This window comes from Pelodiscus sinensis, chromosome 3, assembly GCF_052426305.1.
Source record: "Pelodiscus sinensis isolate ZL-2025 chromosome 3, ASM5242630v1, whole genome shotgun sequence".
In the NCBI taxonomy this organism is placed as follows: domain Eukaryota; kingdom Metazoa; phylum Chordata; order Testudines; family Trionychidae; genus Pelodiscus; species Pelodiscus sinensis.
Genome location: NC_143054.1, coordinates 97,357,796 through 97,384,399, shown reverse-complemented (window position 1 = coordinate 97,384,399; position 26,604 = coordinate 97,357,796). Strand labels below are relative to the sequence as shown.

The 26,604-nt window shown below is 41.2% G+C and overlaps 1 protein-coding gene across 21 annotated transcripts in view; it reads right to left on the bottom strand.

Moving 5' to 3' along the window:
* Window positions 1-26,604, bottom strand: part of EYA4 (EYA transcriptional coactivator and phosphatase 4) — a 218,536-nt gene that overhangs the window by 34,752 nt on the left and 157,180 nt on the right. For 14 of the 21 annotated variants that reach the window (XM_075924211.2, XM_075924213.2, XM_075924198.2 and 11 more), the window contains 6 exons: window positions 18,629-18,695; window positions 16,255-16,397; window positions 15,978-16,121; window positions 14,400-14,479; window positions 13,448-13,631; window positions 581-717 (listed from right to left, as the gene is read on the bottom strand). In XM_075924211.2, coding sequence (XP_075780326.1) covers window positions 581-717; window positions 13,448-13,631; window positions 14,400-14,479; window positions 15,978-16,121; window positions 16,255-16,397; window positions 18,629-18,695 — 755 coding nt within the window. The remainder of the gene's footprint in view (window positions 1-580; window positions 718-13,447; window positions 13,632-14,399; window positions 14,480-15,977; window positions 16,122-16,254; window positions 16,398-18,628; window positions 18,696-26,604) is intronic. The other 7 variants (XM_075924215.2, XM_075924210.2, XM_075924201.2 and 4 more) reach the window with 2 other exon arrangements.

Sequence of the window (26,604 nt, the reverse complement as noted above, 5' to 3'; positions counted from 1 at the left end):
ACATTATCTTGCTCATTGCACAGACATATTTCCTTGCTAAGGCCTTGTTCTCTCAAATAGTGGTGCATAACTATTGAAGTCAATGATACTACTTACCAGAGGAAAAGTTAAAATCGTCCTTAAATGTTTTCAGGATTAGGGCCAAACACAGATGTGTCATTTATGCATTCCTTTTTGTAATGCACATTTTTACACTGAGTATATAGATAACTAGATGGCTACATATGAATTTTTTTTCAAAAAAGAAAGTCAAGCAATACACAAAATAAAAGTTGATCAAAAAATATGAAAAGAAAACTCTTATTGTTTTGTACATCTATTTCACATTAAACTGGAAGAGGCAGTATGCATGGACATAGTGTATTGACACTGTTTACCTTACTTTCAGTGTATTTAAGGAAACCCTGAATATGCCCCATATTATATAAATGTAAAGTGATTATTAGGAATCTAGTACTTTCAATTAGTTATATATATGGTTTAGGTCATTTTTTTAAAAAAAAGCTTTAAAAAGTCTGTGCAGCTTTAATTTGCCAAATCTACCTTCAGGTAACCATTTATCAGTTACCATAGGGCATACCTCCAAGTCACTGTCCGGAGGGGGTGATGGATTATTCTTCCGCCCTCTACCCCGGGACTTTGACCCAGAACTCCGACACGTTCTCTCATCAAGATCTTTGATCGGTGTTGTGGGGCTCTGTACTGTGTCAAACTCTCCTGTAAATATAACCATTCATGGAAAAAAATTAGTGTTAAATTTTTAAATAAGGCATAAAAGCTTTCAAAAAATGTCCCTCTAGACAGTTTATATGCCAACCCAAACACAAGGTGCACACATGCTGTAAACATAAAATGCAGAAGAGCAGTTCTCCGTTTCACATAACAGGAAATTGCAAATGCCACAAATACATTCTGACTTTACCAGAGACAAACTTCCACACATCTCCTTAGAAAAGGAGAGTGGATTTAAATGCACTAATGTGCATATTTATATATAACAGTGTGGCATCACAGTAAGCTTTTTAAAATGCCACACTAATAGTCATGTCATGCCTTTTAAAAAAAAAATTAAGGTATGGATATCTTGTTTCCTATAAAGAAGTCAGCTAGACAGATTTCAATGTCCTCTATTGGTGTAAAGACTCAACTTTAACTCCTGTTCACACTAGCAGGAGACCCACCATCCTTACCTTAAATATGGAGGAGGTACTAAATACTCCTGCAGGTATCAGAATTACCAACCACCTTCTCCTTTCTGAGAGACTAACAATCCAATCTCCTCACCCATCTCCCTGCTCTTCCATACTACCAGCTCTTTGTCAGTTGGTTCCTCTACCTTCTCAGGCTGATTTTCCTAATATAATCCACTTTACTGCTGCTGATCACAAAAATGCCTCTCTACACAATTTAAAGCATGCTGATCAATGGAGATCTGTGAACAGAATAAGGCAGATCACACTGGGAAGGTGGGATGAGGTAAGAGAATAGAGTTACTTAGAAGGGATTGGTTAAGACTTGCTCCATCTCATCTTTCAGTAATCAGAAATTTTTCCTCCTTCTAAGGCCATGTCTTCACTATGGGAAAGATCCACCTCATGATCAATCTTCTGGAGTTCGATTTAGTGGGTCTAATAAAGACCCTGTAAATTGAACTCAGAGAGCGCATCCATCAGCACTGGTACTCCTGCTCCTCTCAAGGAGTAAAGGAAGCCTATGTATGTTTGCTCCTATTGGTCTCCTGCTGTGGAGACCACATGGACACTTGAATTAACTTAACATAGCTGGAGTTGTGTATCTTAATTCAACCTTTCCCTTTATTGTAGACCTGGCCTAAAGCACATCACTACCAGTGCATCTCCAGAAACTTGTGAAGACATATCTAGGGACTGACTAATTTAACCAGATTCCTAAGTGTGGAAAGACATGAATCCTCCCTTTTGTCTGCCTCAATAATGATATCATAGCTATTTCAGAACAACAATGGGTACGTCTATACCTGACATCTTCCAAAGTATTCAATAAACTGATTCCAGGATGCCATCCAATATTTCTAATCTATTGGGTTCTATGCTGCAGTACTGTCAATGGTTCTTTAAAATACTGGGTGATTTAAGATACAATGACTCCAGCTACATAATTAAGTTCTGGAATTGTGTATCTTAAGTTGACTTTCCACTCTAATGTAGACCAGGCCAAAGCGACAATACTAAAGGCACAAGAGCAATGAGTAAACTATCCTAATAATAAGGAAAGATAGCAAGACTAGCAAGAGGCCAATATGCTTCCACAAGGAGTTCTCTTTAATGACATGTAAATAAATACATTAATTAAATAAAAGAGAATCCTACAAAGAGTGAAAATATGAATAAATTGCTAAGGATAAATACAAAGAATAGTACAGGAATGCAGGGATAAAATCAGAAAGGATAAAGCATAAAATGAGTTACACCTGGCAAGGGTGTAATATAGTACCATTCAATATTAATCCATGACTCTGTATTTAGTTTAACATGTTATTCTACCTGCATGTATACTTTCTATGAGAATGCCTTCAGATAAAATTTGTACTGAGATATAAGCAGCAGAGTTCTATAGAAACTACACAGGGCTATGTATCAATTAACTAAATACCCAAAGCCTTTAATAGAAAAATACTTTTTATAAACTTTAATACCATCCTATGCAACTGTATAGAACAGTTATGTCTACTAAATTCATTAGGATCTGTCCACAGAAGACTGACATGTTTGCATTACACACAAATGACAAAGCTGCATATAGGAAGATTTTTGGGGGGAAACAGACTGACACAGGTGAGAAAACAAGGCTAAAATCTTATCTAGTGTAATATCAAAGAAGTGAGGAGTCTAATACCTATTTTCAAAAGTTACTTAGGCACTTAAGAGTTTTAGTCTAACTTCCAATGAGACTTGTGTTTCCAGATGTATAAATCACTTCTGAAAATGGGTCTTAACATTTCCCTAGGTTACTGAGGGCCTATCTGTATCTCTATAAACACCAGCATCTAAATTAATACCTTTACAAAGCTTTAAAAATCTGTTTAAAAAAATTATCCTAATCTAAAATTGTAGTAATTTGCTGAGGAATGAAAAGGAAATTAAACAGAAATAAATCACTTTCATGTAATCATGACTCAGTCATATTCTTGCTTTGCTGTTGTAAAATTAGTCAGGAGAAGGAGTTCTGATTAATCATGCAATTTCATTCTCGGAGTTGTGGCAGGGGTTGTCTGGGCTTGCTAAAGGAGATGGCTCTGCTTTATGGCTGCAGAGGTGGAGGGGGAAAGGGAGTGCATGAGGTCAGACTGTTGCAAAGAGGTGAAGGGTGGGCAGTTTTGCAGTGTGACTCTACTCCTCTCCCCCAGGAATGTGAGGTCAGAAAGGTATAAAGGAACAAACTCTGGGTGGAAGAAGCCCCTTTGTTCCATGCAGCAAGACCCTCCCTTCCATAAGGAAGGTGAATATCAAAGGTTAGGTTAGGACCTGACACGGGCATCATGTTAGTCACTCCTTTTTAAGGGCAGCTGGCTTTGGCAGAGTGAGATTTTTTTCACCTTCCCCACAGAAGTTGTCAGGGAGAACCTTTGGGGTAAGAAGAAAAGATGGTAGGTCATGTGCAGTAACTTATTTTGTAAGCGTGGGGCGATGTGCAGCAGGGTTCCCTCTAAGCTGTGTGCCTGCATGGCCACACACACAAATTTTTAGGCCCACCCAACCTGCCTGTAGAGCCGCACAGCAGCACTCACAACCACTCACTTACCTTCCTGTCCAGCAGGAGAGTGGTGGCAGTGGCGGTAGCAGTGGCCTGGTGGCGCCATGTGGCTGGCCTGTTCCGCCCCTATTTGCTCTGGCTGACGCTTTGCACAGTGAAGCTATACCTGCTTGGGAAGTTTAACCGGCCCCAGTTCCAGCCACAGTGGGCAGGGAGCCACAAGCTGGCCAGGACTGGAGCCATGTGTCAAGTGGTGGCTGGTTTGGTGGCCCTACCTGGGACCAAAGCCACTATGTGGCAGGAGGCAGCTGGTCGGGTGGCAGAGCAGACACATGGCAGAAAGCTTGTTGGATGGCTGTGGGCAGTGGCTGGTTGGGTAGCCCCGGCCAGGACTGGAGCCACCATATGGCAGGTGGAAGCAGCAGCTCCAGGGCTGGAGCTGTTGCATGCCCCCCAGATCTATCCCCCTGGCTCTCAGCTGCAGCACCATCCAGGTTGGCAGCCAGCAGCCCTGGCTCACTTACCCTGGAGCTGCTGGCCAGCGCAGCCCCAGCTTGCTCCTCACTCACCGGTTGTGGGATCCAGGCAGCCCAGCCCCGCTTCCCCCACAGCGAAGCAGCTTCTTGAGGGACCGTGCAGCCCAGTCCTGGGCCCACCACCCACAAGAATAGGCAGCCCAGCTCCAGCCTTCCCACAGCGAGGAGCTGTCACTTCCCTGACTTCTCAGCACCCCCATCATGAGATTTCCCCCTGCCCTGAATTCTGCACCCCCTGAGCTACGCCATACCTTCCACCCCCGGCATCCCTGATGCCTGCACTGATGGGTCATGCACCTTGTTAATTATTCCTTGGCTTGGTATTTTTTCTTGTATAACAGAAAGACACGGACAGAGACTGGTGGGTGCCATGGTGGTGAACACCCAAACAAGCACACATAATGTCAATGTTGGTGCACAAGACAAATTAATTCTGCTCTCAGCTGGGAAATCTTAAAGGGAACACTAGTAATGATTTGAACAAACATGGATTTGTCTGCATTGTACTCTCTGCTGGATAGTCCCAAACATCTATATAATAAAGTTTCAGTCTGAATAAACCCATACCAATAGTCTCCTGTCTTCCTTTTGGAATACCCAGACAAGCCAATATCAGTAAAAACAGAAAAAGTAATGGAGAAGTAAATAAAGCCAGCGAGTATTGGCTTGTCCTCCCATATATGAGAGAAGAAAATATACTTGGTTAAATGAAGAGGTATAAAATTACAACTCAAACCTGGATTCTTTGCACAACAAGAACTTCCACTGACTTCAACTGGAGTTCTGAATATGTGTCTTATAGAAGAGGACCCTTATTAAAGGAAATGTTATTTCTTAGCTCTTCCAAGACTACATAAAAACCAAACTAAAAGAAAAAAAAACACACCTTAATCTCTTGCCCGAGCTTTTTAATTATTTTTAACACATAAGAAAATGTAATTTATGTGAAGAATGTAATGTTTTATAAATCTATATTTAATTACAGAGTAACATATTAAAACATTTGTTCCTAATTATTTAATTTACTTAATTCTTCCAAAAATTCAAAGAATCTTTCTAAATCTTCTATAAAAATTCCTAATAACTGAAGTAAACAACTGAACGCTATTTACAATTTCCATTTAACATTAATCATTACCAGTTGCTCCAGGCTTTGACTTGGGCCAACAATGTACATGATTGCATAATTATCCATTAATCAGTACTGTAACTAATCACTGTACCTTGTAAGTTCTGGATATTTAGAGCCAACTTTATTTCATTAAACTGATCTCTAAATCAGAATGACCAGCTGTCTCACTTGAATGCAAGGCATGCTTCTATTTTAAAACTGCAGAAGTCAGTAGTGCATAGGTTTTTGAACAACTGTAGGCTTAATTGCTGGATTTGCTTTTCATAAACAGCAGGCTTATGCATATTAATAGGGAAACCTATTCTTTATCCTTAAATGGCTTTAGAAAACTTAAAACAAAAACAAAAAAACCTGACCAAAATGCAGAGCTATGGTGTGCAGGGTGTCCCCACTATAAGTCGCCCTGATATACATCTGTTCCACACTAAAGTTGTTGATACTTGTAGGAACTAATGCATTATAAGTCCTCCCATTCCCTGCTCTTAAGTCATGCACCCCTCCCCCCTACCAATTTGCACAAAAGGAAGTCAGTCATGGGGAAAAAATTCCCTGCTTTAAGTTGTTTAACTATAAGGAGGGATGTTAAATTTAGATTAATTATCTCGAATAGTTGCTGCAATTTGCATCAATTATTCGATTAGTCTATAAGGGCACCTCTGACTCCCCAGCTGGCCACGAGCTGCACACAGAGTTTCAAAGTGGCAGCACCACACGGAGTCCAGAGTCAGTTGGGGACTCTAGTCTTCTGACAGAGACAGCAATGGGGGGAGGGAGAGAAGCGACTAGTCCTCTAGCGTGTCAACTATCCGATAAGCATTTGGTTATTGGATAGTCGACTAGTCGTTCACATCCCTAGCTATAAGTTCAAGTTTTTTGGAATGTATTTTGGACTTACAGCAAGGTCAGCCTGTAGTAAGTATGCATGTCAAATCTGACACACTATCCGCAAACTGGTCATAGATGGATGGACCCAAAAATGTGTGTTCTTAGAGATAAGGAAGTCCTAGTGCAGTTCACTGAAGTTAGAAATATTAATTGTAATGCTTGAAATTCTTTGTGTTTACTATATTCAATAATGGCTAAGGATCCTGTTTGGGAAACTTTCATTCACAGGCAAGTGTGAGTATGAAAACAACAAAGGGGTAGGGAAGTGTTAAGCATGTACATGATATGTTATTACAGACACAGTAATAATCAGATACTGGTGAAGGGCCTGTACAAAGCCTTCTTTGCCACTGAATCCACCACAACTCAACTGATTAAGAGTACGAGCACAGTGGTTTCAAAGGAGGCCTTTTGGGAGGGAAGACCCAAACACACAAACCTGGTGAAAATCCCCATGTCTGCTGCTTCTGAATAGGCTTGTGTAGACCAGGAAAGTCAATGCAGGCTGATTCATACACATGTTTATTCCTGTGCACAAGTAGGCCCTAGCACCGTTATCCCAGTATACCAGCAGCAGGCCTCACTGTGCCCTTTTCCCACCCACCAGGTGGAGGAGTAACCCAAAGCTCTTTCCAACTGCTACCTCTGAGCTATGATGTCCAAGTGCCATCTCCAATGTCCAGAAGCAGCTGGACTCCATTCCTTTCTAAAGGAATGAAGTTGCTAAGATCCACAGGCCACTTTCCTGTTCCCAGTTGGCCGTTATTGGCAACATCCCTCAGGCCAATGTGACATCACTCCATCAATAACTCCAAACAGTACATGATGGAGCTTGGCTTTAGGCTGCTTATGGAACATGGCGAAGGTCCAGTCAGTGTTGTAAATTAAAACCCTGTTCATAATAGCATTAGGGAACAACAGGATTGTTAGCATGTCTCTGAGCTCTCTCTGTGCTTACTGGGATGAATGTTTATGCCTGAACATATTAAGATAACATTTGTACTCTCCACAGGAATTTTGCTATAATGCCACTTCTAGAAGAAACAACAGGTTTTCTGTACAGGAAACCTCTCAATCTCTAAAGCATGAAGCAGCCAGAGAGAACAAGTTCTGATCTGTCCCAATAAACGTGTGTTAATGTGCTGCCACACAAGGAAGAGGCTGAGAAATTAAGAATTTGGCCTGATGTGCAGTGGCTGGGTTACCAGGAGCAATCCTACACCCTGAGAACTTATCAGACAGCTATTATTGTTCCTTAGTTTCTTTACATCTGCCAATGGATGTACTTCAAAGGCAGCAAAAAGGAGGCAGGGCCATCACCTGGCACATCAGAGAAGGTAAAGTGCACCATGGGGGGGCGGGCGGACTCATCCCATAGGAAGGAACAGCTATTACACCCCTTACTCATACTAGAGGGCTTGGGAAAAAGAGATATACTGTCCCCAAGGTAGGGATGTGATTTAAAAAGGTACAGTCTTAAGTACGGGACACAGACTGGTAGGAGAAAAGCCAACAAAACCATAAATTACAACCTTGCCACCAACACAAAGGGACACAACTGTCAATCCTTTACTGTTCTGTTTTCCTGACCTGCAGTCACACAGTCTCTTGCAGCTTGTATCTATCAATGGTAAGTGTAAACAGCTGTTATGTTTTTCATCTGTTTATCATCTCTCTTTACTCAATAAACACTATCATAAATGGGATCTGTCTGTGGATTTTAGTGTCACAGTTGTTTGACTAGATTAAAGATCCTCTCCATTCTGGGCAAGAAAAGAAACCATGAAGCACCAGGATGCATCTATCTTAAATTTTAAATGACACAGCCCCATGGTTCTTCAGCCAACAAATCTCTTTCGATAGAATGTGCTGATCCAGGCTAGAGTAGTGCTAAGATAGGACCTAGTGTATCGGTAGTGTTCACAAGTTCTAAACTATGGGCTAAGCATTCAAAATGCTGCACTCCATTTATGCAAGTGTATTTTTAAAGTCACACACAAGAACAGAGGCATGCAATGTATTTTCAAAATGGGTGTTGCACTGTGCACACAGTGTCGCATGACGCACTCAGCACTCTCCAGAAGTGAGAAGTGCATGAACAGATTTACAAGTTCAGATTTAAAAGGGAGACACACTCATGTGCTTAAATATAATAACCTTTCTTACTAATGCATTGTACTTATACACTCATGGTTTTCAATTATTTAGCTTGTATGAAGTTCCCGTCTGTAGTGCATTGAATGAAGATTATAAAACACTAGCATAAGAGATTTTGTAAATACAGTATGCTAACAGATCATTTCTAAAAAGCACAGCTACAGGATGAGATAAAGTGCAAACTTACTCTGTCAAATATTGTTAACTATGCAAGAAATATAAAGTGTCCTGAAGCACTTGCATACAGAGTTTTCAAAATATAATTTTAAGAGTATTCATGACATTTTTGAGCATACACCAGAATATTTTTTAATTATGTGTAGCAATATCTACAGTGAATGTTCGTTCCTCAAGAGTTCTAATTTCAGTTGATTATAACATAATATTTTACTTTTTGTCTTAAATTTGGCAGGTTTGCTGTGAGTCCAGGACTTAATATTTTTTTTAAGCTTGTGCCAAAATGGTTCAGCTTATTTTTTAAGCTTGTGCCAAAATGGTTCAGCTACTTTCAAGAACCAAGGGAGTGAACAAAATATACTTTCCCATTTTACATAAACACACACTTTCCAAAAAAAATTCACCCTGAGGCAGACACCTGGCATGGGAAATTTCAGCCCATACAATTAAAGTCTGGCAAAGTTATAAGTAACTGAAACAGGGTCTTGTAATGGGAAGTGTCAGGCAATCTCAACTGTAAATAGTTCTGTCAGATCTGAGTATATTTTTACACAACCTTAACTCCTCCCCTTCTGCTTATTCATTATTATTAATATAGTACTGCATTTTCTATGAAGCAGCTCTGTTCACTAAAAAGTGAACGAGACAGCCTTGTGTACTGAATTGGTCTGGGATCCAGTGCTACCTTTCTACATTCAGGGACTGATCCAAAACTTATTAAAGACAGTGACAATAGGTTTTGGATCAAGTCCCACACTGCAGAAACAGGGTATGATGAATGAAGCATGTTCCCCTGGAAAACAAAAAAAGCTCATGTGCCACTGGACAGACAACGTGGAGATCCGTAGTCTTTTACTGCCTCTCTTACAGATTTTGCATGTGACCTTGAGCAAGCCACTTAATCTCTATACCACAGTCTCATATTTGTAAAACGAGGATAATACTTCTTGACTTTGCAGGAGTGTTTCAAGGATCAATTCATTAGCTTTTGCAAGATGCTCACCTACTAATGTAATGAGCATTATAGAAAAGTATTCAAAGAAGGAAAAGCAATCCTTATGTACAGCAGTGTTTGAATGGTGTGTAGTGTATAAAGCCGGCATGGAACTATAGGGAAAATAAGATTAAGGCAACTGTCCAGTTTTTCTTGTCCACGTCAGACACTGAATGAAATGTATTCCTGTAAAAAATGTTGAATGTGATTTTATAATAAAATGCTGTAATGCATATGCCCAAAGGCATATAACGGGGCAGGCAAACTTAACTTGTCTTGGCTTGGCTTCTGAGTGCTTTACTTTATAACCTTAACTATTTTAATAGAATTTTAGTAGACTGATACTAATACCTGATAGCTTTACTGTGAATTAGCAATATGGCATGCACATACTCAAAGTTAACCACATTAGTAAGTGCTTGTCTAATGAAAGAAATAAATATAGTTTGGTTTTAATTATTTATTTTAATATTTCTCAGTATACTATATTAGCAAAGAAGCTGTAATAAGGGAGGCAGTGTGACCTTGTGGATAGAGCACTGGATGGCACTCACGAGATGTTGGTTCTAGTCTTGGCTCTGCCACTGGCCTTCAGAGTGACCTTTGGCCAGTCACTTCACCTCTCTGTGCCTAAGTGTTGGTCCATTCTACAGTGTTAGGATGATATAAACTGCCTTAATGTCAGTGTACACATTACTGCACTGTTCCTGTCAATGTTAAGTGCCCTACTGCTCCAACATCGTAACTCCACCTCCACAAGACACTTAGGCTTTGTCTACACTGCAGGGTTTTTGCACAAGAAGCCTTTTGCAGAAGAGTTCTTGTGCAAAAGCGCATCCAGACCTCAAAGAGCATCGCAAAAACGATGTGCTTTTGCGCAAGAGAGTGTCCACATTGCATGGATGCTCTTGTGCAAGAAAGCTCTGATGGCGATTCACAGAATGGCCATCAGAGCACCTGTGCTTTTTCCCCGGTAGGGGTTTCTTGTGCAAAACCCCCTGTGGAGTGTCTACACCTGCCTTTTTGCGCAAGAGCTGTAGAGCAAAAAGGAGTTATTCCTCGTGGGGAGAGGAATAACTCTAACAGCAAAAGCCCTCTGTTCTGTCGATTTTCTTGAGCAAAAATGTGCTTGAGGTGTGGACGCTCCACCAGTTTTTGCGCAAAAACAGCTGTTTTTGTGCAAAAATGGTGGGTTTTGCGCAAAAACCTTGTAGTGTAGACATAGCCATAGGGTGTATGCTGGTATATATAGGGTGATGCAGAATCCCTGTAGATATCTTACATCTACTGGCTGTCATTCTTGTCAATTTCATGGCTCCCCCGGACAGGAAAGTCAGCTGTGGTTGCTGAGCTGGGTTGCTGCCTGGACTCCACTCCAAGATGGACTGATGTTCTCTGTAAGCTGTTCCCTCAATGTTCCCTGTAAGCTGGGTGTGGCAGCACAGCTTCACAGGTGATTAATCAGCCCAGCCCAGTCAGTCAGCTCCATGCACCAAGCCCTGCGCCTCTGACTGGGCCGTGACGATTAATCACCTGTGTAGCTGTACTGCTGTGCATCTTAGAGGGAACACTAGCTGACAGCCAGAGTCTTGGCTCAGACTACTGCCCAGGCTCTCTCTTCCCTGTGGTGAGCTCTGCTGCCTCCTCCCTGCACCAGGTTCCTGGCTTCCCGCTCCTGTCCTGTTTGCCATCCACGGTCCTTAGCTCTTGGCTCCCCAGTGGGAGTACGGCAGACAGGTCGACTTTGAGTGTGGTTTTCCCTGCCAGGAGCCTGACTGGGCTCACTGCTCCATGCTAGGATTGGGACAGTCACACAAGGCTTCTCAGCAATATGCTGGGAGCATAGCAACTGACTGCACTCTGGATGCGCAATTTTCCACCGGGAGCCTGGCTGCTCTCCGGGGCCTCAGCTCCCCATTGGGAGCATAGCTGTGCCCAGTGGGGAGCTATGTGCTCAAAATCCAATCAAATGCCACATGCCTGGTGAAGGGGAACAGAGCTTCCTGCAGGGAGATCTATGGCCAGTGTTTGCCCTGTTCCAACTGGAGTGTTAAGAGGGGAGAGGCAGCCCAGTAGGAAGCCAGGCAAAGAGCTATGTGGAGTTGACAGCCCTGGCTCTCACTCCCCTGCACTGCCCCTCTCTAGCTGGTGGAAGTGCTCCTGAAGAGCGCACGCATCACTGAACGAAATGCTGGCAGCATGGACACAAATCACCACAATTATTACTACAGTGGTTGTAAGTCAACCTAATCTAGGTTACCTTCAGTTTACATAGTAAACATGCCCTAAGTTTCCCCATCTGTAAAAGGGGAGTTATGATTCTGACCTTCTTTGTCTATACGGCAGCGTTATTTTGTAATAATGTCAAAGAGCACGTCTACACTACAGGCTGTTATTTCAAAATAATGTCGAGCTGGAAGACTTCTTACACTGACTCCTGTAACCCTCATTTTATGAGGAGTAAGGGAAGTCAGAGGAAGAGTGTTCTTTCTTTGACTTCCTGCTGGGTAGACAGTGCCAAAAGTCGAATTAAGCCATTTCGACTTCAGCTACGCAATTGACATAGCTGAAGTTGCGTAGCTTATTCCAACTTTAGCCCTGCTGTGTAGACGTACCCTTTGAGATCTATGGATGAAGAACTAGGCACTATTATTATTAGGTGACAGTAATACAAGACCTCAGCCCCATTCTGCTGTTAAATCTTTGCTGAGAGAGAGGAAAAGGAACTGTCTTTTTTTAGTGTGAATTACAAAGGTTTTGATATCAAACACAGCAGTTTAGGACATTCAAAGATATATACTTGATTGTTGTGTCTTTTTTCATTCCTACAATGATACATATATCAGCTTGACAAAATAATTTGGTTATGGTAAAATGTCCACCCTGAAATACAGTAAAACTCCGATGGTCTGGCATCTGACGGTCCGGCACTCCTGATGGTCCGGCACCATCAAGAACCCGGAAGTGCTCCGGGCAGCCGGACCATTGGAGCTGCTCTGCCCCCAGCTTCCCCTATTCAGCCGCTGCTAAAACTGACCAGCGCTGAATCCAGGAAGCAGGGGGCAGAACAGCTGGAGTGCTGCCGCGTAGGTCCAGTAGCTCTGCCCCTCGGGGCTGCGGAACCAACCCGGCAGCACCCCAGCTGTCCCGGATTCAGTCGCTGCTGAAATTGACCAGCGGCTGACTCCAGGAAGCCCAAGACAGAGTTGCTCTGCCTCTGGCTTTCTGGAGTCAGCCGCTGATCAGTTTCTGCAGCGGCTGACTTGGGGACACCTGGGGCAGAGAAGCTGGGGTGCTGCCGGGTTGGTCCAGTAGCGCCGAAGAGCAGCGCTGCGGGACCAACCCATCAGCACCACAGCTGCTCTGCCCCAGGCGTCCCCAAGAGCAGCTGTGGTGCTGCCGGGTTGGTCTCGCGGCGCCAAGGGTAGGCGCTACCGGACCAACCTGGCAGCACTCCAGCTGCTCTGCTGCAGGCGTCCCCGATTCAGCCGCTGCTGAAACTGACCAGCAGCGGCTGAATCAGGGACGCCTGGGGCAGAGCCAGACTGGGGTAGCATTCCCCCACCCCACCCTAGACCCCCTCATGCCTCCCCCCTTCTGATAGTCCGGCATATCTGATAATCTGGCACCCCCTGGGTCCTAAAGGTGCCGGATTATCGGAAATTTACTGTACGTATTCTTTCAAAAAAATGTTCACGATTATTTCCATAATCAAATATTTTTCTAGACACATTAAGAGAAGTATAAAAATTCATTTTCACCTCAGTTTGGTTAAGAAATTACCTATGTTTTCACACATCTAAACTGATGGGATGAAACACAAAAGTTTTTCACCTGGATGAAGATCTGTACCTGGTTGACTATTCAGGCCAGGGAGAGATTCCTGTAGCTGGTAGGTTGATGATGATGAAGAGGTGCCATCAGCTGTGTTGTTTGAGGTCATATACGCTCCATATGTTGATGCTGAATAATACTGTGCATATTGGTTTTGGCCAAAAGCTGTGTAGGATGGATAATCCTAGAAAAAGTAGAGGCAATTTATTAAGTGAATTAATTTCTTTATCATGTACTTTTAAATAAAAAGCTTGATCAAATTGTCTCATGAAGATTGCAGTATGTGGTTACATATTATAGTAAAGGTTGAACCTTTTTAATCTGGCACCTGCGGGACTTGACCAGTGCCAAATCAGAAAATTTGCCAAATCACGGGAGGCCAATATTGTAGTGAATGTGTGTCTATTTTTATTTCACTAAGGCGAATAAATGGAACAACACTTGTCATGCTGCTTAATAATATAGGACTGTACTGATATACCCTATGTAAACCTATGCCTAGCCAAGGCTTATCAGTTGTCTTCATAACAAAGTGTTAGTGTTGTTCATGCTCTTACTGTACTGGCACAAGGAAACAAGCAGATAAAGCATAACAAAACTTGCTTACACTTAGCTGCATTACTAGCATTTCCATTGCTTGCTGGTCTGTTAGAAGGCAGTTAGGGATAATTTGCCAAGACTGGCAGCTGTAAACAAACTTTATGGGACAGCAGGAAACTTGACCACACCCACGATAAGCAGACATCCAGCTAATTAAAATCATGCCAGACCACAGATGTTGCCTCACCAGGCAGTGCTGGACTATTGAGGTTCCACATGTACATTGCTGTCCTATCAAACTCTGAATCATAATAATCTTGTTTTAACCTAAATTGGTCAAATTATGCAATTGCCTGATTACTTACAATGTTATCTTTTTCTGTTGCATATATAAAAGTTTTGATATTCATACCTGCTGTGAACTACTGAAGTTTGTAGAACTGGAAACTGAATTGTTTGCATAAATAGTAGATGAGGGTGTAAAACTAGAACCTGAAGATAAAGGAAATAATTTATTATAAGAATCTATTTGTGTATCGAAAAGAAAATCTTTCACATTATAATACACACAAATCAGAAGTACAAATAATTGTGATCCTGACTTTAAATTATAAAACATTATAATGAACGCTCAACAGAAATAGAAAAGTGCTTCTAAATTTACTTTGTCCTTTTTATATTGTTTAAGTAAACTTGATTAACAAAACTACATAGTTTCCAAGAAAACCTTGTCACACTTACTACAGTGCTTCATCTACTCCCTTTTAGTTTTTTTTCTTGTTCTTTTTCTTGCTATGTGTATTCATTGCTTAGTTCGCCTTCACTTGCAGTCATCTAGTCTTAGTCTCAGCACAAAACAATGCAAATCCCTTCTCCCTCTCAAGTAAAAGGTGGTTTTTAGCTAAGGATTTTTCACATCCTAGATTAATACCCTTTCCACTGGGTTAAGGACTGAAGGAAGTAAGTCTCCTTTCCCCACTGTTTTGCATAAGCTTGCCTATTGGCAGGCAAGCTAGTTAGGAGGAGGAACACCTACCTTCCCCGGTTTCTGTATCACTCTGGGGCTTAGGAAGCTACATGCTTGGAATGGGACTGCAGTGTACATGCTCAGAGGCAGAAACCTAGATGCCAAAGGAACTTTTACTGCAACAAAAAATTAAGTGCCAAATGAGTTCAGGCACCTACCATGTGTAGTGGCAGCTGAGAGAGCATTTTGTGAAGTCTATTAGCACTTGACTCTAGGATTTAGGCAAGGTCCCTAAGTCCTTTTGTGAATTTAGGCCGGGGTGGATAATAAGCAGCCAGTGGGTCAGATGCAGTTTGCCAGGGATAGCCCTGGGCAGGTGGCCAGACTATTTACCTGTGTGTCTGAAGGAATAACTGTGGCTCCTTGTAGCTCCTACTATGTGCGGTTTACCATCCCCAGCCAATGGGAGCCGCAGGAAGTGGAGGCCCTGCCCTACGCCACTTCCCACAGTCCCCATTAGCCAGGAACTGTGAACTGTGAGAGTACCTTTGGACAGTCAAGTAAATAAAGCGGCCGGCAGCCCGCCAGGAACTAACCCTGGTGAACTGTATCCAGCCCATGAGGCTGCTTATTGCCCACCCCAATCTAGCTCCTATTGATTTCAGTGGGAATTAAGTGACTAACCTAAGCTTTTGAAAATCCCACTAGATGCCTATCTACATCTTTAAGTCCTTAAATAATTTTGAAAAATCTGACCCTGAGCATTTTTGTGACTGTTTCTTACAAAGAAATGCATACCATAACACTACATTAAAGAGAATACCTTGCATGAAGTCGCATGATAAGCAGCCTGCGCACCACATTTTAATAATTTTACAGCAATACGGGCGCCTAAATACCTTTGAACATCTGAACTTAAAGGCCTGCCAGCCTTCAGATATTTCTACTCACACTGAGTGGTACCTCACTTGTGAGCAGTGCCATTTAAATGTAAGGGGGGAAATGACAATGAGGGTTACTGACCTGGCATTTGATAAGAATACGGTGTTTGGCCTGGCTGTGGTGTGGAAAAACCCGGACTATAACTCAAGCACCCACTTTGCAGTGGTGACTGCGTTTGCGAAAGCCCGCTTTCCGTCTTGATGCCTGGCAACATTACACCCAAATCTGTGTGAGAAATTAATTTTGAACTGATTCTATAAAATATTTTCTTGCAGTGGGGAAAAAAGTAAAGAATGCTCATGCTGATAATTAATCTTACTTCTAGCTAAGAAGGAATTACAATTAGAGGTAAAAATACCGTAAGTAGGTAAGCTGTAAGGCTGTCCAGTCTGTGAGTAGGCTGTATAGACTGCTGGCTGTTGCATTCCTGAATACTGGGTCTGTCCGGAATAGGCAGACATTGTTTGAGCTGCTGGTGTAGAAAGAATGTGTGGATAGGGCCTAAATATTAGGGAAAATAGCATTACTGTGGCAACAAATACTTTGCATGTTGATTCAAGTAATAAAATAAAAAGTCTATAAGCAGTTTTCTTAGTCAAAAACTAACTCTTCTCAAATCCAATCTAACCTTACTGAAGTAAATGAAGAAACTCTCCGAGTCATATTCTCTTGTGCAGTGTGGATGTTCTATACAGTATCACCAGCATGATATAACCTTAAAGCTGCTGTATCCAACCCCAGGTGGAACATCCCAGTGCCAACATAGTTCTATAGTGACTCCTCCATCTCCTTCCCCCTTTTGGAGCAATGAGCTTCTGGCATAAGTCAATCAGTGATGCCCTCAAGCTGCTCTAACCTAATAAGGGGGAACTGGCTTAAACACAGTGGCAGCAGGATCAGGGAAGTACCTTCATGAGTGCCAAGATACACAAACTTGTACTGTGTGCAGTTCAGCTGTAGCTGAGTACTTGGTCCTCTGATTTCAATGGGAGATGGACTATATATGAGCCTATATAGAGAGGCATTAAAAATGCCTGAGGTAATACTTTAACAACAAGATGGGCTTTCACCATTTGGGAAATTTGGGTTACAGAAAAAATGGAAATAAAAGTGATCTTTTGTTTATGAACACTGAAGTTTTATAAGAAGAGTGAATAAAACTAAGTTTAAAAATTTTATCTTCCAGAGTTGTAAAAATGTATTCAGAAATATTTGTCTTGGAATGTTTAATAAGTCAAATAAGATTTTATGGACTAAGAGTGATCAAACACACACTGAAGAATTATTGTAACTGAAACCTGGCCATTAAAAGCCATGACTAAATAACAAATGCTAATTTCTTTTCCTTTTTTTTTTTTAAATAATTACTTCAGCACAGTTGGCAGCAGCTGCTATCAGAAAAAGATTACATTTTAATTTAGATGCCAAAAATTATTACAGTAAAACAAAAATTCAATAAGACTTTGTAATATATTTGGACAAGAATATCTGATGCACTGCAAGCCAAATCTTATAAGTGAAATAAGACTACACTTAGTTCATTGTTGTTTGCAGAATTGTTGTAACTGACTGAAGAAGTGCCCTGTATAAGGTTGAAAGCTTGTCTCTTTCACCAACAAAAGTTTGTTTAATAAAAGATCTCACCTCATTCACCTGGTCTCGCTAATATGTATAATTGTAGCTGTGCTGGTCCCAGGATATTAAAGAATCTCTCTAATATGCGTAGTTTAGAAATCAGACATTTACTTGTCATCTTATTACATATTTGTTATATCACCATGTGAATGCAAACTTACTGTAACAAAGAAGCTTTAGAAAACATAACTTTCTAATGCTTCAGTGTTTTGTTTTAAAAACATAATGCCAAATTCTCAAACATAGCCTCCTGCTTGGCTCTGTCAAGTATTCAGGAGCAAACAAACTTCACATTGCAATCAGAAATATGTATGCAGAAAACAGAGTACCTCGTGCAAATGGGGTACTTCCATTAGCCACAGCATTGATAACTCTAGTGATTTTATATCAAATCTCACAATATTTCGTGTTTTATCAAAGTCCAAAGCTCTCTGAAGTCATGTGACTACATGAGAGTCTTAATTTTAAATGGGTGAAAGGAGTGTCTAGTCCTAATAGTTAGAAAAAAATCTTGAAACATGACCTCTACTGGTTTAAGAACCAGGAAGTAAATAATAACATTTCAACCAACCTTTGCAGGATCTGATTGATGATTTTTTGAATGTTGGCATCACTGACTATGCGATATCTATGTACAGAAAGTTCTCCTTGTTTAAGGCACTCGTACTTATGCATTTGAGAACTCATTTTGCACCTGCAATTGTATTTTTTCCTAATCAAGCGCTTGTTTCCATGTGTTTGAGCAAATTCTGTCAGCACAGCTTAGATGCCTATGTTTGAGAATTTGAGCACTGGGATTCAATCTTGCCCTTCCATCTGTGTGCAAAATCTATTATATACATTGTACAACAACACATAACTGCACATTTAAGAACCAGACCAAGGTCTTCGCCAACTGTGTGAGAGAAAGAAATTAGAGTAATGAAGCTAATGGGGATCAGTATCAAGTCTTAATTTTTTAGCTATACAGTATAGCCATTTGTTAGTACTTTTATTTATTTATCATGCATTAACATTTGTTGGAAATTTTGGACAACACAATTGCCTGAAGTCTTGGTCATTCACTATGATAGACTAGAAAAGACGTGGGCACTAACTTGGAGGGATAGATCTGCGGAGAGTACTGATGGGCTGATCTTGGACTGTAGCCACTACTTGTTATTACTGCAAAACAAAAAACAAGAGTGCCATATTTAATGAAAACAAAAAATAGATTTAATTCACATACCAAAAACTTTGCAGTGTTAATGAATGCTAAAGTATTTACATTTGTAGAGCATTTAACTAAAATGGGATAACCTTTCATCAAGGCTTAACTACTATAGTTTTAATATGCAAACTGAAAATACTGCAGTAAATTCCCAAGTAGCTCATGTTGTAAAAATGATCATCACCCAGTAACAGCATGCAGCATATTTTAAATTTGATTTATAATTTTGGCATATATTTTAGAGGCCTACAATTCACACATAATATTTGATCCACAAGCCAGAAGCGAACATTTAGGAAAAGTTCCTATAATGCATTACAAAACTGCTATTTTAAGAAGCTTGTGATCTAATGGATAATATTATATAGACTTGAAAAAAATATAAAATTAGCTTTAAAAGCTTGACACTTACAAGTTGAATTACAATTTGGAATTTGCAAAATATGTTTTATCTCATGTTTGAATTTCTTAGTGAATTTTGCAGTCATGAAAGAGATCAAATTAATAGTCTGAGGAAACAAATTCAAGTATTTATTCTCAGATCAGTTAGAGCAAGACGTTGGTGGTATTTTTAACTAAAATGTAAGTAAAACAAATCCCAGTTCAATTGCCATCAACCTTTTATTTGGCTATACTATTAGCAGCTGTATTCTTCCGAAAAAGCTTACAGAATGATAGTCATATCCTATTAAAATTTCAATCAAAAGCAGCACCCAAATTGGACTATTTCCAAGAATTTGGACGTTTCACTTTCCTTTAACCATCTGTCTTGACTAAGACAGATGTATTCCAAATATATGTACTCTAAAGTGTTGAACCAATCCCTTCAGAGCAAATCCATATTGAGCAAATATACAGAGTGTCTTTATTAGGCCATCTGCTGTTCATTCAATGTTCAAAAGATTAAAGTAGTACACAACGAAGGACTGGAATTTCTGTAGTCTAATCAATCATAGTTGTACTTCAAAGTATACCCTTCCTGAGTTGTTCATAATGGTCCTGCAAACCAACTTTTAGAACTGTATAAGTGACAAATAGGTTCGGGTGCCTATATGAAATGTGATACATTTCTAGATCGAAGTCTAATGCGTGCCTTCAAGACCTATTGCTCTGAACACATGCAGAACTTAATAGTTCTTAAGCTATTGTAGAACGTTTAGGAAAATGTAGTAGAAGAAAAAGAATTAATTCCCCTTAAATGTGTTTTAGGTTAGCTTAAAAATTAGGAAATATTGGGTAATAATTTTTAGATCCTGTGCTATCAATTTTAATTTGTAAGTTGCAGCATATATCAAAGCAAACTATTGGTAAAACTATAAAGTATTCTTTCTTATTTGCAAAACTCCTGGAGGATAATGACTCTTGCCTGCAACACCTTAGTCTTCTTTCTGAAGACAAAACAGTTACACAAGGCGATCTTGGAGATTCTCAGGTCAATGAACTTGAATGTTCCATTAATTGCATCTGCTGTTTTTTGACCAGTAAATATCATGCCATTTCCTTGTCTGTTATTTACTGAGCTTTTTGATGAGAGCTGGGAGATCAGCTAATTGATCAAATTTGAAAAATGAAACAGGTTATTTATTGTACTACTGTAATTGGTACAAAGTAAATTTCAGAACAGTTACACTGGATGAACTATTCAAATAACTCTCAGTGAAATTAATGTTGTACAGAAAAATGGATGCTGTACTTAAACACCTCTGCAAATCAATCTCTACTTAGAGCATTCAGAAGAACTTAAAATATTATTGAATGTGTCTTTTCATATTCTTTACATTTCACCTTAATGACTGTAAAAGAGTATTCTTCTAGTAATTTTCCTTATTGCATTGACCTCAGCTGGTCTGTTTTGGGATAGAAAAAAATATAGATGCCCTGACAGAATTACATGTACATCTTTTGTTTACATATAATATTAGATCACATCTCTGAATATCCTGAAGACATTGAATCATGCCAGGGGATGGGGAATGTCTGGATGCCAGGGTGAGGGAGCTAGGTGGGTTCAGAAGCCGGAAGTGAGAAACTGGGAATGGCTGAACAGGGAGACTGGAATTGGGAGTCAGAGGAGACAGGGATAAGGAAACTAGAGGGGTAAGACTAGGACTTCTGGGTATCCTGAGGGAGTCTAGGACTGACTAGATGAAAGCAATAGGGCTGGGACATGGACTCAGGGGAGGGGACAAGACAGGACAGGCACAGGTTGGAGTGGATAGGAGAAAAGGGGTCATACTTGAGGGTCCCAGGTAAGAGAGTCTCAAATGGAACCTCAAGGTTCCTGAATCTCAACCTCTCTCTGCAGTCAGCAAATATCTATGAAATCCACTCCACTGGCAAAGTGTCTCATCCCTCTCTAGTGTTATCCCCACAGGGAATGACAACCTACAACTGCTATCAATTATTCTATTAGCTCAAGTGGCAGAGATCTGTATGCAGGAGCTTAGGATTCCACCATGTTCATGATTCAGGTAGGTGTAAATATGATGACATGAAATGGACACAATAAGTTAAGAACATTATTAATGTTTCAAATCCAAACATTGAACAAGTAGGAAATGCCAGAGTAGAAGTTGCCTGCACAATTTTAATTCAGCCTCCTCATGTATGTGCATTACAATGCAGTGCTTATTTACACCATCACATATTTTTTCCCCAAAGGACCTCTGCCTCAGATGGTGCACAGGATGGATTACCTGGGAGGATGAACCTGGAATGTGTAGTGATGGAGATTGTTGTGCACAGGACCCGATTCTTTTGTGGCAGAAGTTGGAAGATATGGAGTAAGTCAGGGGATTATGGAAGATCTCTGGGTTAACATAACTGACTGCTGATATGGAGAATTAGATTCTGCTCCTGACTTGGCCAAAGCGTGACACCGAGCAGGTCAACAAACCAAACTTTTCCATATGCGGTCACTATTTGTGCATCCTTCAATGTCTGGGTGCATGATTTAAAGATGTGTTGAATAATTGCTCCTGCAAATGAGGTTAAGGGGAGCTACACTTTCAACCTTGTGACATGACATTCCATATGCTTTATGAAAATATGGATATGATACAAATTTCATAACCGAGGTGTTTGCTTTATGTCAGGTCATTAATGTGAGATATCATTGGAAAGGTTATGATTTACTGAATATGATTATCCTATTTGTAGGCTTGCATCAACTCTGTTTCTGGAGTTAAGAATTTCTCTAAGAAGATTGGTGGTGATTGGGCACCTAACATAGTGAATGCCAGTGAAAATGGGGTAGGTTCAGAAGCTAAAATAGGAAAAGAAAAAGCTAAAATATACTTAGACAAGTTAGATGTCTTCAAATCATCAGGGCCTGATTAAATGCATTCTAGAATACTCAAGGTGCTGACTAAGGAGATATCTGAGCTACTAGCTATTATCTTTGAAAAGTCATAGAAGGGTTCCAGAAGACTGGAAAAGGGCAAATACAGTGCCCATATATAAAAAGAGAAATAAGGAAAACCCAGGGAATTACAGACCAGTCAGCTTAACTCCAGTACCAGGAAAGATAATGGAGGAAATAAGTAAGGAATCCATTCACAAACACTTAAAAGTTACAGTAAAACTCCGGCATCCAGTGGCCTGGCACTCCCAATAGTCCAGCACCAACTGGAACCCGGAATTGTCCAGCTGACTGGAGCACTTGGAGCTGCTGAGAGCCCCATGGGTGCTCACAGCTGGGAAAGGGAAGGGGATTATACTCCTGTGACGGGTCTACCGGGACCCGCACTGCGTCTGGCCGGGGGGGGGGGGGGAAGGGGGAACGGCGCAGCAAGGGGCAAACCCTCCACCGTTTTTCAGGAAGGCGGGGGAAGAGCCATGCAGCCACCAGCGACAGGCCAGCTGGGGAAACCCAGCCGCCGGCCTGCAAGCGGCAGAGGAGGAGAGGGGGCAAGAGCTAAGTCCCCGAACTTGCCCCATTCCGGCTGCGCTCGGCCCTGTGCCACCACCGAGAGTTTCTGGGAGGGGAGCGGGCTCCCCACTCCCCAGACTGCAATAGTTATCACCGAGCAGGGGGATGAGGGGTGGCGCTGCGGGACCAACCTGGCAGCACCCCAGCTGCTCTTCTCCTCCACTTCCCCAAGTCCACTACTGTGATGAGTACTTCTGAATACTCCAGCATATCTGATTATCTGGCACCACTTAGGTACCAAAGGTGCCGGATTATCAGAAGCCTACTGTAATAAGGTTGTAAGAAGCAGTCAGAATAGATTTGTAAAGAACAAATCATGTCAAACCAACATGTTATTCTACCAAAACTATCAAGCCTTGTGGATAAGGGGGAAGCAGTAGATGTAGTATATGCAGACTTTAGTAATGCATTTGATAAAGTCTCACATGACCTCATTATTTACAAACTCAAGGAAATGCAACCTAGGTGAAGCTACTGTATGGTGGGAGCAAAACTGGTTGCAAAACCATTCCCAGAGAGCAGTTATCAATGGTTTGTAGTCATGTTGGACTGGAATAACAAGTGTGGTTCTGCAGAAAGCAGTTTTGGGACAAGTTCTATTCAATATTTTCATTGATGATTTAGATAATGACAGAGAGTACACTTATAAAGTTTGTGAATGATACCAAGATGGGAGGGATTGCAAGTGCTTTGGAATACAAGACTATATAGACAAACTGGGGAAATGGTCTGAGGTAAATAGGAAGAAATTCAACAAGGACAAACGCAAAGTACTCCACTTAGAAAGGAACAATCATTTGCACACACAAAAAATGGGAAAGGACTGCCTAGGAAGGGAGTGCTGCAGAAATTGCTCTACAAGTCATTATGGACCACAAACTAAATATGAGTCAACAATGTAACACTGTGGTAAAAAACCCAAACATTGTTCAGAGACGCTTTAACAGGAGTGTTATAAGGAAGATATGATAAATATGGACAAATTTGAGAAGGTCCAGAGAAATGCAACAAAAATGATTAAAGGTATAGAAAATATGAGCTATGAGGGAAGATTGAAAGAATTGGGATTGTTTAGTCTGGAAAAGACATGACAGAGGGGACTTGATGACAGCTTTCAGGTATCTGAAAGGTTGTTACAAAGGGAAGGAAGAAAAATTATCCACCTTAAATTATTCACCCATACTGATGATAGGACAAAAAAGGCAATGGGATTAAATTTCAGCAAGGAAGATTTAGGTTGGATATTAGGAAAACCTTCCTGTTTGGGGGGGAGGGGAGGTGTGTTAACACTGGAAGGTTGTGGAATCACCATCATTGGAGATTTTTAAGAGCAGATTAAACCTGTCAGGGATGGTCTAAATCAGGGGTAGACATGAGAAGCAAAAAACCCAACCCTAACTGACTTGCTATTGACTGAGAAGGAGAAAGACTTTCCTCAGGTTCCCTTTGCAAACCAGGGATGTTAAATTTAGTGTGATGAACTAATTAACTAGTTGATGGATTTTTCCATCAACTAGTTGAATACTCAATAAAAAGGGGGGCCACAGCAGGGTTAGCTCCCACCAAGGAGCTAATCCCACTGCGGCTCTGCCTTTTAAATGTATTAAGAGCTTGTTGGCTCTTAATACATTTAAATGGCTAAAGTGCAGCAGGAGGTACCGGATAGCTGATTCCTGGCTCATGCCCAGTCCTGCCCGCTGCACACCAGCGTTTTAAATGTATTAAGAGCTGACAGTGATTTTATGCATACTCCTTTGCATGCGTACTTTCTGATCCGCTCTCCTTTGCTACCTCTTCCATTAACCCTACAGACTCCATCCCATCTCTTGCTCTCTGTTGAGTCAACGCTTGTTCCTTCCTTCACCTCTCCCTCTCGTGATTTTTCCTCTTTCAATACAAGTACACATTAATGTTTTCCACCTTTAAAAAAACCCTCACCTCTTTATTCACCATCTCATCTCCTTGACAGCTCTACGTTCATGTAACATACTGTCCGTAATCATTGTCTGGAGTTTCTCCCCAATCTGGCATCTGCCCTTTGTGCTACACTGAAATCACTCTCAACAAAGTTTATTAATTCCCTCTCCCTGGCCAAATGTATTAAAAGCTGATAGCTCTTAATATATTTAAAAGGCTGGTGCACAGCATAGGGACCCAGCATGAGCCGGGAATCAGCTGTCCCAGCTTGTGCTGGGTCCCCCTGCTGAACTTCTGATTTGTAAATGTATTAAGAGCTATCAGGCTTTTAATACATTTAAAAAAGTAGAGGTGCAGTGTCTAGGACTGAGTGCGAGCCAGGATTTCCTGCTACTCCGGATTCCACCCCCCCAGTGGAGACGGTGCTGGGGGAACCAGCACTGACTTCTGCTCCATCCTCCTTGCTGCCTCTTCTTTTGCTTATAGGATAGTCAACTAGTCACTTACATCCTTATTGCACACCAGAGCCTTGGGAGGCCTAGGCTAGTAGATTTTGTGTGTAGGGGGTTGATGGCGGAGCTGGAGCACCAGCATGGCCTCTCCAATGCTGGGGGGTAACCCCAAACCTCAGGAGAAGTACCCGGAAAAGCCTGGGGCTGCATCCTGACTACAGGCCTTAGGTTCCCCACCCCTGGTCTAGATAGCATTTGGGCCTCCTAGGAGTTCAGGGGACTGGACCTGATGACTTTGAGGTTCCTTCCAGTTCAATTATTCTATGAATATGGACTGTAGATTTATATTACATTCTGGGTGAAGCCTGCTACCTGTCCTTCAAAATACAAAAGGACAATGCTGATGGCCCATTAGCAATAGACTATGGACTGTAAAATGTTTAGTCCTCTTGCAAAGATGCCTACACAGACGTATGACCATGTCAACTAATATTGAAACCCATCTTGAATGCTGTACTTTTCCATGTAAGGATTTCCCACCTTATGGGAATTATATACAAGGCAGGAAAAGAAAACAATGATTGGCTTCAGATTGTTTTCCCTCTGCCTCCCCATTTCAAAAGAGATATTTGAAAACACCTGGAAACAAAAGGACTGTGACTGAAGTGGGGAGAGGGGAAGAAATGCTAGACCCAGGCCAAGAGACACTTGGAGATGAACTTCATTTAATTTTGGGTTGGTACCCTATAGGAGAGGTGAACATGTAGGGACTGGAGTAAATCCCTGAAGCCGAATCCTCCCAGAGCTGACCTTAGTGTCTGTATCTGCAGCTGAATGTGGCCCTAGCACATGGGTTTTTCTAGAGGAGACTGGAGAGCCTGATTCAATAAGACCAGCTAAAAAAGGGTCTAGGCCAATAGAGAAAGGGGGCTCTGTAGTGTCTAAGCACTGCAGGTGACACCCCATGGGTCCTGAACCATCACAAACTGATAAAGAGCTATAAAATGCTAAAAACTTTAAATTATCAGGACTTAGCTTTCTCTACTTGGACACTCAAAAAGATGATCTCCTTGGCTCAGAGTCTCAAAGTTATTTAGTCTCCTAACTGATTCAATGGAAATTAGGAGCTTACATGCCATTAAGGATCAGTACCTGTGTGCCTCAACCATCTGTAAAATGGTGATGATACCATCAAATTAGGTATGAAATAAATACATTTATTTTTGTGAGTTTTTTTTTTACAGTGATGAGCACCCTAGAATTATTAATTTCTTCATAGACTTTTCTGTCTTCATAGAGGGGTTTGAACAGTATGCAGTAAATAAAACCTGAGGCCATGTATTGAGTAACAAGCAGTGAGGAAAACACAAAACACTGAATAGCTGCTCATTAAGTCAGCAGTACCCATTCTGTGCCCTGAATGAGGCAGAGGGTCCAGTGGAAAAACTAGTATGTGATCTTTGAATTAAAGAATACATCATAATGCCTAAGCACTAAGGGGGCAAACAGATTATGCAGACAACCTTAATTTTCCATTTACTAATTTTTGAATGTGGATTTTGC